General features: G+C 50.7%; 1 protein-coding gene across 10 annotated transcripts in view; it reads left to right on the top strand.

Moving 5' to 3' along the window:
- The window catches only part of LOC139761441 (pleckstrin homology domain-containing family G member 5-like), a 593,230-nt gene that overhangs the window by 439,510 nt on the left and 138,720 nt on the right, over nt 1-15,000 (top strand). The window contains exon 1 of one of the 10 annotated variants that reach the window (XM_071685648.1): nt 6,939-8,689. The exons of the other annotated variants lie outside the window; for them this stretch is intronic. Coding sequence (XP_071541749.1) covers nt 8,171-8,689 — 519 coding nt within the window. The 5' untranslated portion in view covers nt 6,939-8,170. Of the gene's footprint in view, nt 1-6,938; nt 8,690-15,000 lie in introns of those variants that run through there. 10 annotated transcript variants of the gene reach the window in all.

Raw genomic sequence — 15,000 nt, 5'->3', positions numbered from 1 at the left:
TGTTGCCCTTGTTGTATAATACAGAGCTCCTTAGATCTGTTCTCTCTCTCTCTCTCTCTCTCTCTCTCTCTCTCTCTCTCTCTCTCTCTCTCTCTCTCTCTCTCTCATTCTCTGTGTAGAACTATATACGAACCTCCGGAGGGCCTGGAAGCCAATTTAAGGTCCTCGACTTTAATATATTCACTGGAGGGTTTGTGAGGCGGCCTTTGACCATTCTCGAGGTTCCTTGATGTGTCTTTCTTCAATGGCAGAGAGAGAGAGAGAGAGAGAGAGAGAGGAGGGTGCCCTTTCCAGCTTTCCATGTATCTGATCTACCCTTGGCTACTGGAGTTTTGGGCGGATTCCTGGAACTGTCTTTGGTCACTGGCGTGACAGTGGGTTATGGAACTGCTTTTGGTCATTAGCTGGACACTGGAACTGACTTGGGTCACGAATGAGGCCCTGGAACTGTTTTTCATTACAGACGATGACCTGAAACTTTATTTGATCGTTGGTAGGGCTCCTGGAACAGCTTTTGGTCATTAGTAGGACACTGGAACTGACTTTGGTCATTAACAAAGCCTAGGAACTATCTTTGGTCATTGGCAGGATCGTAGAACTGTCTTTGGTCATTTGCGTGGTGCAGGAAATGCCTTTAGCCATTACAGGAGGGCCTGGAACCGTCTTGGATCATTGGTTGGGTCCTGGAATTAGCTTTGGTCTTTCGCGTGATCTTGGAAATGTCTTTGGCCATTGGCATGGTTCTGAAATCCATTCGTCTGTGGCGAAGTCTACAGAACCATCTTTCATTCATTAGAAAGGGCCTGGAATTGTCTTAGTCATTAGAAGGGGCCTGGAATTGTCTTAGGTCATTAGAAGGCGCCTGGAAATGTCTTAGGTCATTAGAAGGGGCCTGGAAATGTCTTTGGCCGCTCGTGGGATCCTGGAATTGTCTTTGGTCACTTCGTTAGAGGACCTGGACTCTCAGCGTGCGTTTCTAGGACGCCGGAGAGTCGTGTTCATCACTGTCAGGATCTGTCATCACTTTCGATTCCTGGAATTGTCTCTGGATCCTAAGCGTAGAACATCATTTGGCCACTGAAAGGATCATAAAACTTTTCTCTCCGACTTTCACGAGCTCTGGAAATGTTATTAGGTATTTATGAGTCTCACAACTGTTTTATTTGGATGTTGTTAACGTTCTTGTAGCTGTTGGTGAATACTGGAAGGAGCTGACATAATCTCCTTCGATCTCTTGAGATTCTCCTTCCGTGCCTTCGACGGATGGGTAATCGCTGGAAAGACTGCGTGCATCTCCGTCTCCCAAATCCACAACAAAATATCAGATGGAATCATTGACGTGCTTATTTTCCAGGCCACTGACTGCCTGGATTCCAGTCTCTTCCAGTCAACAACCTCGAAGAAACATCTCATAGTCAAGCCTCCCTCTCCCCCCCCCCGGTTTAACGAGGACCTTCCAGCTTCGAGTGGTTCCGTTACGTGAATCATTTACCCGGGTCGTTAGCGAGCCCTTAGCATGAATTTGCTATTTATTAACGGATTAAAGAATTTGACTTGGGAGGGACGAGCCGGGCCTGTGGTGGAGTGAGTACTAGTGGTCTACTGGAAGGTGTGGACTGGTGGTGATGGTGATGGTGATGTATTGCCACTGCGTCAAGAAAAATGAAGGTAGGGGAGGGGGGAGGTGTTTTCCCCCATCTTCCCATCAGATCCCTGTCCCATCTCTCTCTCTCTCTCTCTCTCTCTCTCTCTCTCTCTCTCTCTCTCTCTCTCTCTCTCTCTCTCTCTCTCCCCTTGGGGTGGGTTTGAGACAAAAGGGGTCGTACCGCCTTACTCAGTGGATCAATGACCTCGTTCCATTCCCCATAATATCCATATATATATATATATATATATATATATATATATATATATATATATATATATATATATATATATATATCAACCCCCCTTCCCCCAATTACTTCGGGCTCAACGTAAACATGCCAGAACGGTGGGAGGAGAGGGGCATCCTGGAACGCATGTTTCTCTCCGACTCTAATCCAGCTAATGTGGAGGTCGTGCGAGGTCAACACGGGTGAGGGTATCTGTTATCACTTGCTGGGGGGGGGGGGGGGTGTAGGGAGGGGAGGAGGAGGGGGGGGGAAGAAGACGACGATCATTTCCCCCCTCCACCACCACCACCTCCACCTCCACCACCACCACCACCACTTCCTTCCTCTCTTCCAGGGCCTGAGGGTTCCAGGGTAAGGGAAGCGGGACAGATATAGGTGCAACAGATTGGAGGGAGGGGGGGGATGTCGTCGTGTCTTCTGAGCGTATCTGTTGGGCTGGGAAGGAAGGAGAGGAGGGAGGGAGGGAGAGGGAAAGAGGGAGGGAGGGAGGGAGGGTGGAATGTTAGTGGTATAGACGGAGGATTATAGAGGAGGGAGGGAGCTGAAGGGGACGTGTTGTGGTTGAAGCCACGGGTATAGAGGGAGGGTTGGAGGGGCGATGGAATACGAAATGGATAGTCGTGGATGGTCAAGATAAGATAGGAACTGTGGGAGGACGATAACATCAAGATGGGGATGGTGGATGTTGAAGGGGATAGTGGATGGTGAAGATATAGAGGGATTGATGGAGGTCAGATCCCAAGATGAAGTGATGATAAGAAGGTGAATAAGAAAATGGAGATGGAGTATTGTGAAGGAGAAGGGGCTGGAAAACTTTAATTATGAAAGATTGGTGGAGAGGAGTAGGACGGTGTGACCTGAAGCTGATTGGGTCGGGTCAGGTTAGGTCAGGTCATAGTGCGTCTTAAGTTTCCAGTGACGGTAAACCAGTCGCATTCATTGTCTAAACCCCATCCACCAGTTGACAGCAGTGTCCCATGCAGCTGTTACACTCCGCAACCAGCATAGATAGATAGACAGATCCCTGGAGTAGATAAGATAGTATAGATAGATAGACAGATCCCTGGAGTAGACAGTAGATAGCATAAATAGACAGATCCTGGAGTAGACAGTAAATAGCATAGACAGACAGATCCACGAAGTAGGTAATAGCATGGATAGAAAGACAGATCCCTGGAGTAGATAACAGATAGATAGACAGACAGATCCCTGGAGTAGATAATAGATACCCAGACAGTACCACACACGTCTGTAAGAGGGAGTCGAGAGGAGTCTGTAAGAGGGAGTCGAGGAGTCTGTAAGAGGGAGTCGAGGACACTGTAAGAGGGAGTCGAGGACTCTGTAAGAGGGAGTCGAGGACTCTGTAAGAGGGAGTCGAGGACTCTGTAAGAGGGAGTCGAGGACTCTGTAAGAGGGAGTCGGGAGTCTGTAAGAGGGAGTTGAGAGGAGTGTCAACACAGAGAGAAACCTCATATTCCTTTTTTTGGCCGCGCCTCCTCACGTAAGTACTCCTCCCTTTAAAAGACGTGTTCAACCCATCGGTAATTGTGAGCTGGCTTCCCTGACTTTTATCATTCTCTGTTACAGAAGTTGCATCACCATCCAATCTAAATCGGACCGGACGTAATAACTAGGGTTGAAAACTCTCCCTTGAAGGTGTGGAACCCACTGGATATGTCCATTAGCAATGCAAACATGTATTTTCCTCCCTCCCTGCTTCGTCGTCCTCCCTCCTCCTCCTCTTCGTCTTCCTGTTCGTCCTCCTCCTGGTAGAATGGGAGTTCGTGGGGGGGGTTCGTGTCTCTCTCATCAGGCCCCAGGCATACATGTTTAACCCCTTCCACCCCTTTCCCCTCCTCCCGCTTTTTCCCTTTAGCCCCCGAGTGAGACAAAATGAGTTCTTGCACCTGGTCTTCTCGAGGTGAGAGAGCGAGTGTGAGAGAGCGAGTGATATGGATGAGAAGTGAGAGGTGTTGAGTGAATACGTTGGTATAGAGTGGAAGATTTCGTTCAGGGAACACTGGAGACACACACACACACACACACACACACACACACACACACACACACACACACACACGCACACACGCTGGTGGCCACAAGGAAAACGAAACACGAAAATGTCGAACGCTTTTGTGATGATTCTCGTGTTCAGGAAGGCAGAGACTCTGCACCAAAGTAGGTTTTTACAGAGAGAGATGCGCATGGCATGAAAGGGCGCATGGCATGAAAGGGCGCATGACCCCGTTACCTAAGTGTCAGGCGGGAAAGTCAAGTTAGAAGAAAATATGGTCACTAAACGTAGAGGTCAGGTCACCAAAAAGGCAAGGATTGGGGTCATCATAGGTCATGGTCATGCATTAGACTGTAAACTTTTGTACATGGCGAAAGGCCTTTTGACCATGCTAGGATCACATGATTTTGTTTCATGCGTAGACTCATGGTCGAGATTGCTATGAAAGCTATGATCAATAACGCATGATTCAGTGATATTTCTTTTTTTTTCAATGAATGAATTATAAGATGAAGTTTTCTGAGTGTTGTTGAATAGGGTGGACCAAAGTCTCGCTTATGCAAGAACTGAGCGCTTGATTCTTGTCCAACATGAAGGCTATACTAATGCTTCTTCATTCTAGAATTCGATTCTTTTCCCCCACTTGGTCCCAAGTACATTGCAGTCGTTGCATGGGATTTCGTATACACATCCCTTTCAGACTCATTTCGTTTTCGTGAGTTCTTCCTGCTGTTTATCGGGTCTGTGTCTGTGCGTGGTTGTCGGAGGGTGGGCGGTTGCGTGGGTGGTGGGCGGTCGCAGTCGTGTGGGTGGCGGGTGGGTGGGGGTGGCGGGGCGGGCGGCGGTCGCGTGGGTGGCGGCGCTAATGTGAAGCAGAAACCATTTTTCTTTAAGACTTTCACGCCAGACTGGCGCATTACCTTCCTCAGAGCTCTTTTTTCATTCCTCCCCAGCCCTCCCAAGACTCCCCAGTCCTCCCCAAGACTCTCCAGTCCCCCCCAAGACTTCCCAGTCCTCCCCAAGATTCCCCAGCCCTTCCCAGTCCTCCCCAAGACGCCCCTGTCTTCACCAACACTCCCCAGCCCTTCCCAGTCCTCCCCAAGACTCTCCTGTCCTCCCCAAGATTCCTCAGTCCTCCCCAGCTCTTTCCAGCTCTCATCTGGCCACGTCAGGAACCCTCAGCTCCTCCCCTGTCGTATCAAGCTCACCTCCATCCTTCCTCAGCGCTTCTTAGGCCTCCCCAGCTCTCCCCAATCCTTCCCAGCTCTCCCCAATCCTTCCCCAGCTCTCCCCAATCCTTCCCAGCTCTCCCCAGTCCTTCCCAGCTCTCCCCAATCCTTCCCAGCTCTCCCCAATCCTTCCCCAGCTCTCCCCAATCTTCCCCAGCTCTCCCCAATCCTTCCCAGCTCTCCCCAATCTTCCCCAGCTCTCCCCAATCCTTCCCAGCTCTCCCCAATCCTTCCCAGCTCTCCCCAGTCCTTCCTCAGCTCTCCCCAATCCTCCCCAGGTTTCCAAAATCCTCCCCAGCTTCTCCCCTCTCCCCAGCTACACCTGGTCCCGACTTCCCCAAGCTTATCTGCCTTAAGCTGGTCAGTCCAGATTCCTCTACCATAACTCGTCTGGTCTACCTTAATTGCCCGTTCTAAGGTAATTAGCAAGTTGATTACACACCGTAATTACCCCTCCATGAACAGTGATTACTTTAACCCATCGAGCCTGATTACCCATCATCATTACCTTTGACCCTGACCTTTACAGATCAGGTCAGAGATGGGGGGGTGGAGGGTGTCAGGTCATCATGAGGAAGGGTCGTAACGTCGAGCTCAAGGGTCGTACCGTCGTGCTCAAGGGTCGTCCCGTCGTGCTCAAGGGTCGTACCGTCGTGCTCAAGGGTCGTACCGTCGTGCTCAAGGTGTTGTACCGTCGTGCTCAAGGGTCGTACCGTCGTGCTCAAGGGTCGTATACGTCGTGCTCAAGGTGTTGTACCGTCGTGCTCAAGGGTCGTAACGTCTTACTCAAGGGTCATTCCGTCGTGCTCAAGGGTCGTCCCGTCGTGCTCAAGGGTCGTACACCGTCGTGCTCAAGGGTCATTCCGTCGTGCTCAAGGGTCGTCCCGTCGTGCTCAAGGGTCGTACACCGTCGTGCTCAAGGGTCATTCCGTCGTGCTCAAGGTGTCGTACCGTCGTGCTCAAGGTGTCGTACCGTCGTGCTCAAGGTGTCGTACCGTCGTGCTTAAGATGTCGTACCGTCGTGCTCAAGGTGTACCGTCGTACTTAAGGGTCGTACCGTCGTGCTCAAGGGTCGTACCGTCGTGCCGAAGGGGTCGCACTGCTATGCTGAGTTCGTTCTCGAGGGTCGTGTTGCCCTGTTCATAGATTTGAACACTGCGAAGCCTTCGATGTTCATTTGGTCCCTGTAACATTTCGCTCTCCGTCATCAAAGCCAGAGGAACGTGTGTATTGTTCCTGTTCACGGCGTAACTTTGTTCTTCAGTAGAACAAGGGTTTGTTCATCGTGTTCCTGTTGTGAACGTAAATGTGTTCTACGTGTGAACGTACCGTTATTTTTTTTATCTGAAGAATGTGCGCGTGTTCTTCATATGTTCATGAGAACACCGCCGTGTCTATAACGTTCTTATCCATAGCGTACACATTGTTCTTCATTACGTTATAACGAACAGTGACTGAGCTCTTTCCCCTGTTCAGAACGCAGCGTTCTAAAAAAAATAAGAAGAAAGAAAATCCCCTCCCCCACATCCCCTTTTCTACGCGACGGTTCTTGTTCGAACAACGTGCGTACGTGCGTACGTACGGAGGGAGGGGGGGGGGGGAAGGAGGTGGGTGTGGGGGGGTGTCGGGCTTCCAGGGTTTCCAGGGTTTCCAGACTGAACCCTTGGTGTTTTCGAACCCTCTCTTTCCCCTCGGCTGGAGAGCCTGACACGAGTTCCCGTTTTCTGTTGGCTGGATTTACCTCCTGGAGCTGGTGGTGGCTTGGTGAGTTGGCAGTGTTATGGGGGACTTGGTGGAGTCCACGCGCCTCTCTCTCAGTCACTCCGTTGCCCCTTGTGGATCCCAGGGGGAGAAGAGAAAGGGGGAAGTGTGTGTGTGTGTGTAGGGGGTGCTTGTCCCTCTTTCTCTCCCTTTTTTTTTTACTGAAACGGATTCGATATATATATATCTCTAAAAAAGGATATTCTTCAGCAGAAATTAATCGGTTTCTGGTAGAGCCAGAGAGAGAGAGAGAGAAAGCCAGCCCTCCCACCCTAACTCCTCTGTATTTCCTCGCTCCCAGAGCAATGTTAGTGGATTTAAATTCATCGTCGTGTCGTTATCCGGGCCTCTCTGTGAACTGAGGCGTGTACGGAAAACGTTTACCCCATGTATACGGAAAGTGTTATATGTATACAAAAACGTTTCGCGTGGTGGGGGGTCGGGGTACGTGTGTGCGCGCGTGTGTGTGAGTGAGAACAAGTGATCAGCTGACGGCTTGTTAAAACGTTGTCTGCGTTGACGTATGCGTACGTGTGCGTTGACGTATGCGTAGAAAACTTAAAAGGCTCGTTCGCCGGCCACAGTTCCTCCTCTTTTTTTCCCTTTGAGTGAGGCTCATTGGACAGAGGTGTCTTGATGGTCAGCCCTGGAGACGTGGGAGGTTGAAATCCGAGGAAGAATATGCGTCCGGTGGTGTGCCCTTGTGCGCCTTCCGTGACTTAACGACGGAACTGCATCACGTAACTAGGCACACCGGCGGCAAACGAGGGGCGAAGAAGAGGAGGTGGTGGTGGAGACACTGGAGCCAACCGAACTCCCATCGCTGGAATCAACTGGAAGACCTTGTGGGTAGATCCTGGAACGGAGAAAGAGACCGAAGGAGGACTTATCGTGTGGCGTAGACCTCGCCTGCGTTCCTCCGATGCACAGAGAGGGAAAGAGAGAGAAAGAGAAAGAGAGAAAGAGAGAGGTGTCTCTGTGTTCCGATTACCCCAGCAGTAATTGGCACATTCCAGCATGTGTCAACCCTCCAGCAGGCTTCTGAATAAGAGGTGAAGGAAATGTGTATAGACTAGTGTTTTCATTTCCTCTTTTTTTTTTTCTAATGTCGTCTTTGGAATTCGATTGAGCCCAATGGCCCCCTCTTGAAGATGACTTGAAGGGTTCGAGTCCCACTTGAGACGACAACGCCTTGTGTCTTGAGGATGATGAGGGAGGCGAGGGGCGTCATGGCGTCTGGAGGGTCATTGGTCGGCCGCCCGAGTTAGCTCATGGAGGCCACCACTACCACCACCGCCACCACACACCACCATCGCCGAACTCTCTCCTGGAACTGTCGGCGATCGGGCAAGATCTCCCCAGCGACGAAGGAGGGAGGAGGTGACGGTGGGGCTTGGTGGGACTGGGGCCGGCGTTCCAGGTCCCGAGCCACCTCCCCTGCCAAGGACGCCGCCGCAACCACTTCCCCCAAGGGCAGCGGGAGGTCCTCCTCGCCGAAGGAGAAGGCCAGTAAGTTTGACCGCCTGGATCGCTCGCCGGCCAAGGACGAGAAGTCCCCTACCAAGTCTCGGCCGTCTTCTCCCTTGCTCTCCCTGTCCCGGCCGTCCTCGGTCTCCTCCACCCGTCCCTCGTCGCCATGCTGTCCCTTGGGGCCGTTCATCTCGGCCCTGACGCCCCACTCCGGGGCGTCGTCGCCCGTGTACCCCACGTCCCCCTCCTACAGGCTGGACAGCGTGGTGCTCTGGTCCTCTGCGCTCTTCTCTCCGCCGTCTCTCATCATAGACCTCGAAGTGAGTCCCACTCGAGTTCCTCCTCCATTCCTAACACATTCTTCTCTTCCAGGAAGCGTAGGGTTGGGGGTGGGGGGGGAGGGGGGTTGTCAGGGCTGACAGTGGCCTGGCTAAGGGACTCTGTACAAGCTGACGCTGCGCTAAGGTTTCCATAGTAGGGTAGGTCTGTCGCTGACATGAGCCCAGTCTTCAGGAGCTGTTGCTGACGCTGACCAAGGCTCTGCTCTGAGGCCTGGTAGCTGACAGCATGAGAGGGGATGGGGGGGGGGGAGGGGGAGGTAGGTCTTCGTTATAGGGCCTGTAGCTGACGGTGTCCCAGGCTACAGTGGGGTCTGTAGCTGACGGTGGCCAAAGAGGAGGACCTGGGGTTCGACAACCGGCCACTTCTCTGGTTAACCTGGTTCCCTCTGACATAATCTGATGTTGGGGTAACTTGATTTGCCCTCCTCTGTGTGTGTGTGTGTGTGTGTGTGTGTGTGTGTGTGTGTGTGTACCCGAGCCACGTCCGCCTACCGTTCACCTCCTCACGCGGATGTGTTCGTACGAGGCAGACGTAGAATCTCTGCAGACGATGAGGAGAATCATCATCCATCTTGGTGTGGAGATGAACGATGGTTTGTGACGTTTGATTCCAGTTTCTCGTTCGCGTTTTTCATGACGAAGGGAAGATCTGTTCTTGTAGTAATGCCTCAATCACAAAGAAGAAAAAAAGGGGAGAGGAGGGAAGAAAAGATCCGTACGTGTTGAAGCCATGATTTGAATACAAAGAAAAAAGGGGAGGAAAGATATGAACGTGTCGTAAATGTCTCGATTACGAAGAGAAAAAAGAAGAGGTGGGGAAAGGATTTGGTGACATTATCTCAGAGTTTTCAAGAGGTCGAGACCACATGAGTGTGTATGATTTAGACCGATGTGTCCGGCAACGCTTGGAATTTCCTAATGACATTTCAGACTTTAATGAGGAGGCGTCTGGTTAGAAGCGTCTCGTCCCTACGTGGAAGAGGGGGGGAGGGTTCGAACGCCAGACACGGTGATTACAACACACCCCCTCCCTCCCTCCCCCCTCCCCTCCCTCAGTATTTATAAGAGTACAAGGGAAGGGAAGGGGAGGGGGGAGAGGAAGGGGGGGTTGGAAGAGGTGTTCACATCCGGACACAATTGCTCTTACACTCGTTCCCAGACTTAACTACCAGGTGACAGTTAGCTGTTGGGTGATATGACCTGGGGGGTTGTTGAGGGTCAACGATCGTTATGTGGCGAGATAGTCGTCTGGGGTCATCAAATCTCTCACGGACGTATGTGTGATATATAATGACCTGCGAATATAGTCCTGTTAAGTATTGCTAACTTGATATAGCGTTGTACGCGCGCTATAGAACAAGCTATCACGCGTTATGACCGAAGTTATTAGTAGGAGTGAGTGAGTTGTGGGTTGTGTGACAGTGATGGTATAGCAACAACACCACAACACAGGTGATATTTCACTCTTCCGTATACTTAAAGAGGGAGGGAAGGAGGAGGGAGGAATGGACTGACAGTGACCTACACACGGTGTGGTGATGGGGGGATGTGGTGTGTGGTGAGGAAGGGAGGTGATGGGGGTTGTGGTGTGTGGTGAGGAAGGGAGGTGATGGGGGTTGTGGTGTGTGGTGGGGAAGGGAGGTGATGGGGGGTTGTGGTGTGTGGTGAGGAAGGGAGGTGATGGGGGGATGTGGTGTGGTGAGGAAGGGAGGTGATGGGGGGATGTGGTGTGGTGGGGAAGGGAGGTGATGGGGGGATGTGGTGTGGTGGGGGGAGGTGATGGGGGTTGTGGTGTGTGGGGGGAGGTGATGGGGGTTGTGGTGTGTGTGGGGGAGGTGACGGAGCGAGCGGAATTAGAACCTGTGTTACAGATTCATAACAGGAAGTTCAAAGCGTCGCAGTGATCGCAAGACATACGTCGGTAGTGATGATGCAACACACACACACACACACACACACACACACACGCCCTCCATCGGAACAACGGGGAGATGATGATTAACACGACTGTAATACGACAGGATCGGTACACGTATTACCATACCAGAGGTTACGTTAAGTGGTTAGACTCTCGACATACCAGGGGGGGGGGGGGGGCGCCTCGACGTAAGCCGACGTAAATACACGAACTGCGGGACATTGTGGTCGACCTCTCCGCCCGGGGGGGGGGGTGTATATAAGACGCTCGACCTCAGGTGATTACGAAGCATCTATCGACGCCCCCCCCCGCAGACGTCGACTTGACCATCCGTCGTCGTCCGTCCAGTCCCTCCGTCGACGCCACCCACACCCCCCACCCACCTACCTCCTCAACCATCGAGGCGTAGGGTGGTGTACCGTTCCCCCCTCCCCCCCTCTCCCCCGCCTTCACATGAACGAGACGTGTTTCGATCTCAGTACGCACGGCCGTCGGGCAGATCGCCTTCGCTGATATATCTACCTCGATCGATAGACCCCCCCCCCAAAAAAAGAAGAAAAGAAAAGAAAAGAGAGGAGTTTGTCGTCACCTTGTAGGACCCAGGTATTGACCCTTCCAAAGGCCAGGCCCCCCTTCCCCCCAAGGTCGTCTTCACCTAACCACCCCCCCCCACAGGCTCGTCATTGTGTTCAAAATTGTGTCCATAGTGTTCGCTGGGCCGAGGGACGCCCCTCCAGGATTTCTATTTCAAGAGTCAGGATTCATTATGATTCATGCCAGAGTCTCCTCTGATGAATATCCTCCTGTTGGAATATAGCACACACACACACACACACGTACACACACGTGCGCGCAGTCAGCCCACACCCAACCCAGGTGTTCATTCCTCCTTCAGGGGGGATGGTTGAGAAAAATAGGGACACCTGATAGCGATTATTTTGATAACATTCAGGCATATAGATAAGGAAATATTCAAGAAACTCTTCACATCCTACGTTGAGATAAAAGTGGAATGTGCTTATGTATGTTTCTTTGGTCGTCTAGCTCAAAGAGCTAACAGAGGAGGTCCAGAAGAAGGAGAAGAAAGACGGAACCCAGAATTAAAAGAGTTAAGTCGCATGATAAAGTTAGCACCTTTAAACTTGTCCTCTGTGTGCACGGAGGGAATAGTAATTGGTGATCTTATCTCGAAGTTTTTAAGTCTGTTTTTAAGCCAGTTTGATGATGCAATTGTGGAAAGTTCTACGTCAGATGTAAAAGGATAGAGCGAGCAGGAGGGGCCATAACGGGAAATGGAAAAACTTCTCAAGAGACGGAAGTAAATAAGAGCCTTGATAGTCTTCGGTTGGTGGATGAATGGACATAAACTGGTCCAAGAAGACGGTGAAAGTAAACCAGTATGTTCATGTTACGAAAGTTTTGCGGTAATCGAGTGTGTCCAAAAGAGTGTAAAAAAGACATTTGCCTCCACACGTGTCAAATACGTAATGACGAATGGTGTGGAAGGTATGGAGACTTGAAAATAACACCGTAACAAGGATCGAGAAGGAGGAATTAGCAGTAGTTGAGACTGAATATGGGTGAGGCAGTTTCAGAATCAATTTTAAACTTGAAGATTACCATAAGAACAGAAGACCTAACTCCTTGAGGAATAATATATGGACAGGGAACCCAAAAGAGAAGACAGAGGAATGCGAAACGAGAAACTTCATACCAGTATACATATGGTTGTCCATGTATGAAGTAATGGTAGATTGCCGAAGCCCACAACCTTCGTCCAGGTTTTGAAGCGTCCATAACCCAAAAAAATCTGGAGCCACTGCAGGTCCTACGTTTTGGGCCATGAAGAAAGTGTACACAAGCACTCAACTCTTATCAACAGATGTTCAGCCAACCATCCACACTGTTGATGTGAGACCAAGTTGTGTTAGTATCGACTTTTCTTCATTGCTGTGAGCGTACACAACCCTCTCAGAGGGTCACAGGATCCCCGGATGGACCAGTGAACGAGAACTCTACACTTGGGTCAAGAGATGGTCGAGGTTATAAGTGTGTAAGTGTATTTAAGGGTGGGAAAGTTATTATAAGTAGGGGGGGATGTGTCTACAGTGAGGAAGAATTAGCAAATCAAGAGCCACAGATGGAACTTGACCTTCCCCTCAGTGCTTGACCCCCCTTCCTCAGTGCTTGACCTTCCCCTCCTCAGTGCTTGACCTTCCCCTCAGTGTTTGACCCGCCCCCTCAGTGCTTGACCCCCCCTCCCTCAGTGCTTGACCCCCTTCCCCCCCCTCAGTGTTTGATCTCGTCTGTATGTATGTATGGCGGCAAAGTAGATGTTCTTGGTGCTTGATAACAAAGAACGAAGGGGGGGAAGAAATGGATTGTGGTTGGGCTCAATGCCTTCATCTCTCTCTCTCTCTCTCTCTCTCTCTCTCTCTCTCTCTCTCTCTCTCTCTCTCTCTCTCTCTCTCGCTCTCTCTCTCTCTCTCTCTCTCTCTATCTATCTATCTATCTATCTATCTATCTATCTATCTATCTATCTCTCTCTCTCTCTCTCTCTCTCTCTCTCTCTCTCTCTCTCTCTCTCTCTCTCTCTCTCTCTCTCTCTCTCAAATCTTCAGTAAAGACACCTTTACTCTCATTCAATTCTTTGTCTTTTAACATCCTCTTCACCACAGAGTCTCGCTTCTTAGGTGTGTGTGTGTGTGTGTGTGTGTGTGTGTGTGTGTGTGTGTGTTTGTGTGTGTGTGTGTGTGTGTGTCTTCCTTTAAAAATCTTCCCCCCCCCTCTCAAAATTTTTCCTTCAAAATTCTTGCCCCTCCGCCGCGCCCCCACCGCCCCTCCCCCTATTAAATTCTCATCACTCTAAATCTTTCTTTTCTCCCTTAATAACATTACCATACATTGTCGCCCGTTTGGTATACGTTCCTTCGATAATCACCCTCAAATTTATATGATTTAGAAAGTCTATTCCCCCCCCTCCCCCGAAAATCTATTCCCCCCTGAAATTCTATCTATCTCCCCACCTTTCATATTCCTGTACCTCTTCCATATCTCTCCCTCTTTTCACCCTTAATTTCTGTCTCCCTTGACGGTGGATTTGCTCCTTTGTATCCCTCCCTTACCTCCCTCGGGGTCAGACTCTCCCTCCTGAGGAGGAGGAAGGGGGAAGGAAGGGGGAAGGAAAGGGGGAAAGGGAAGGGGGTTGAGGGAGGGGAGGAGACCTTCCTTCCGTCTACCCCCACTCCACTTTCTCCCCTCCACTCTTCTCCCCTTCTCTCTCTCTCTCTCTCTCTCTCTCTCTCTCTCTCTCTCTCTCTCTCTCTCGCTTCACAGTTACAAAAGAAGTTATGAAACGCATCGTCGGAGGTAGGGTGGGTCAGAGCAGCCAACCCCGCCTAACCTAACCAGCCACCCAACCGACCGAAGCTTGTCACCTGTTGCTCTCTCTCTCTCTCTCTCTCTCTCTCTCTCTCTCTCTCTCTCTCTCTCTCTCTCTCTCTCTCTCTCTCTCTCAACCACGAGGGCCCCCCCCCCCTTCCTACCCTGCGTTCGTATCACGCATTTCGGGGGGGTGTATCGTACACCCACTTCTGTGTGTGTGTGTGTGTATACACTGTGTATATATTTACCAGTGGGTGTAATTCTAGATGGGGGTTTGTTTGTTTGTTTGTTTTTTGGGGGGGTTATTGTTTCTTTCTCGGCACAACCCCATGGCTTTGGGGAGGGAGGGTGTGTGTGGGTGTGTGTGTGTCTGTCCATGGCCGAGGGTACAGAGAACACGTCTCTATCCCGTGGGAGCTTTATTTGTGACTACCGTCTCGCTCTATGCTATATTTGTGACTACCGTCTCGCTCTATGCTATATTTTCCGAGCTGGTCTTCAGACACAGGTAACTACCACACATCTCGTTGTCCCCTCGTCTCGCCTCGCCTCGCCTATCCTCACACTCGTATATTTTCCTGAGGGACTGAAGATCATATTAGATTTACCACGTACGTGTGTATTTTTTTTTTCCTTTTTCTATTCTTCTTTCCAGTCATGCGGTGTTACTTGTCTGAACCGGGCGCCACGGGTGAGCAAGAAGTGATTGCAAGTGGGGGGTTTTGAGCTTAGCTTTTGAGGATTTGGGCTATGCGGGGTGTTCGTACTAGATGGAGAAGAAGCTGTTTGTGGGTAGTTAGGATGAGGTGAGGTGAAGAGATGGTGGTGGTGTGGTATTAGAAGGTGCTGGGAATACAACACAGGTGGTTGTAGATGGGGTGGGTGGGTTGTAGATTGGTGTGATGAAGTGTTTACATCGAGGTTGTTATACTTGTAGTAATGATAGTGTTGTTGTGGTGGTGTGGTATTAGACGGTGCTGGAAATACA

The sequence above is a fragment of the Panulirus ornatus genome, chromosome 40 (assembly GCF_036320965.1).
Source record: "Panulirus ornatus isolate Po-2019 chromosome 40, ASM3632096v1, whole genome shotgun sequence".
Classification (NCBI taxonomy): domain Eukaryota; kingdom Metazoa; phylum Arthropoda; class Malacostraca; order Decapoda; family Palinuridae; genus Panulirus; species Panulirus ornatus.
Note: the sequence above shows the minus strand (reverse complement) of the source record. Positions and strands in the feature narration are given on the sequence as shown.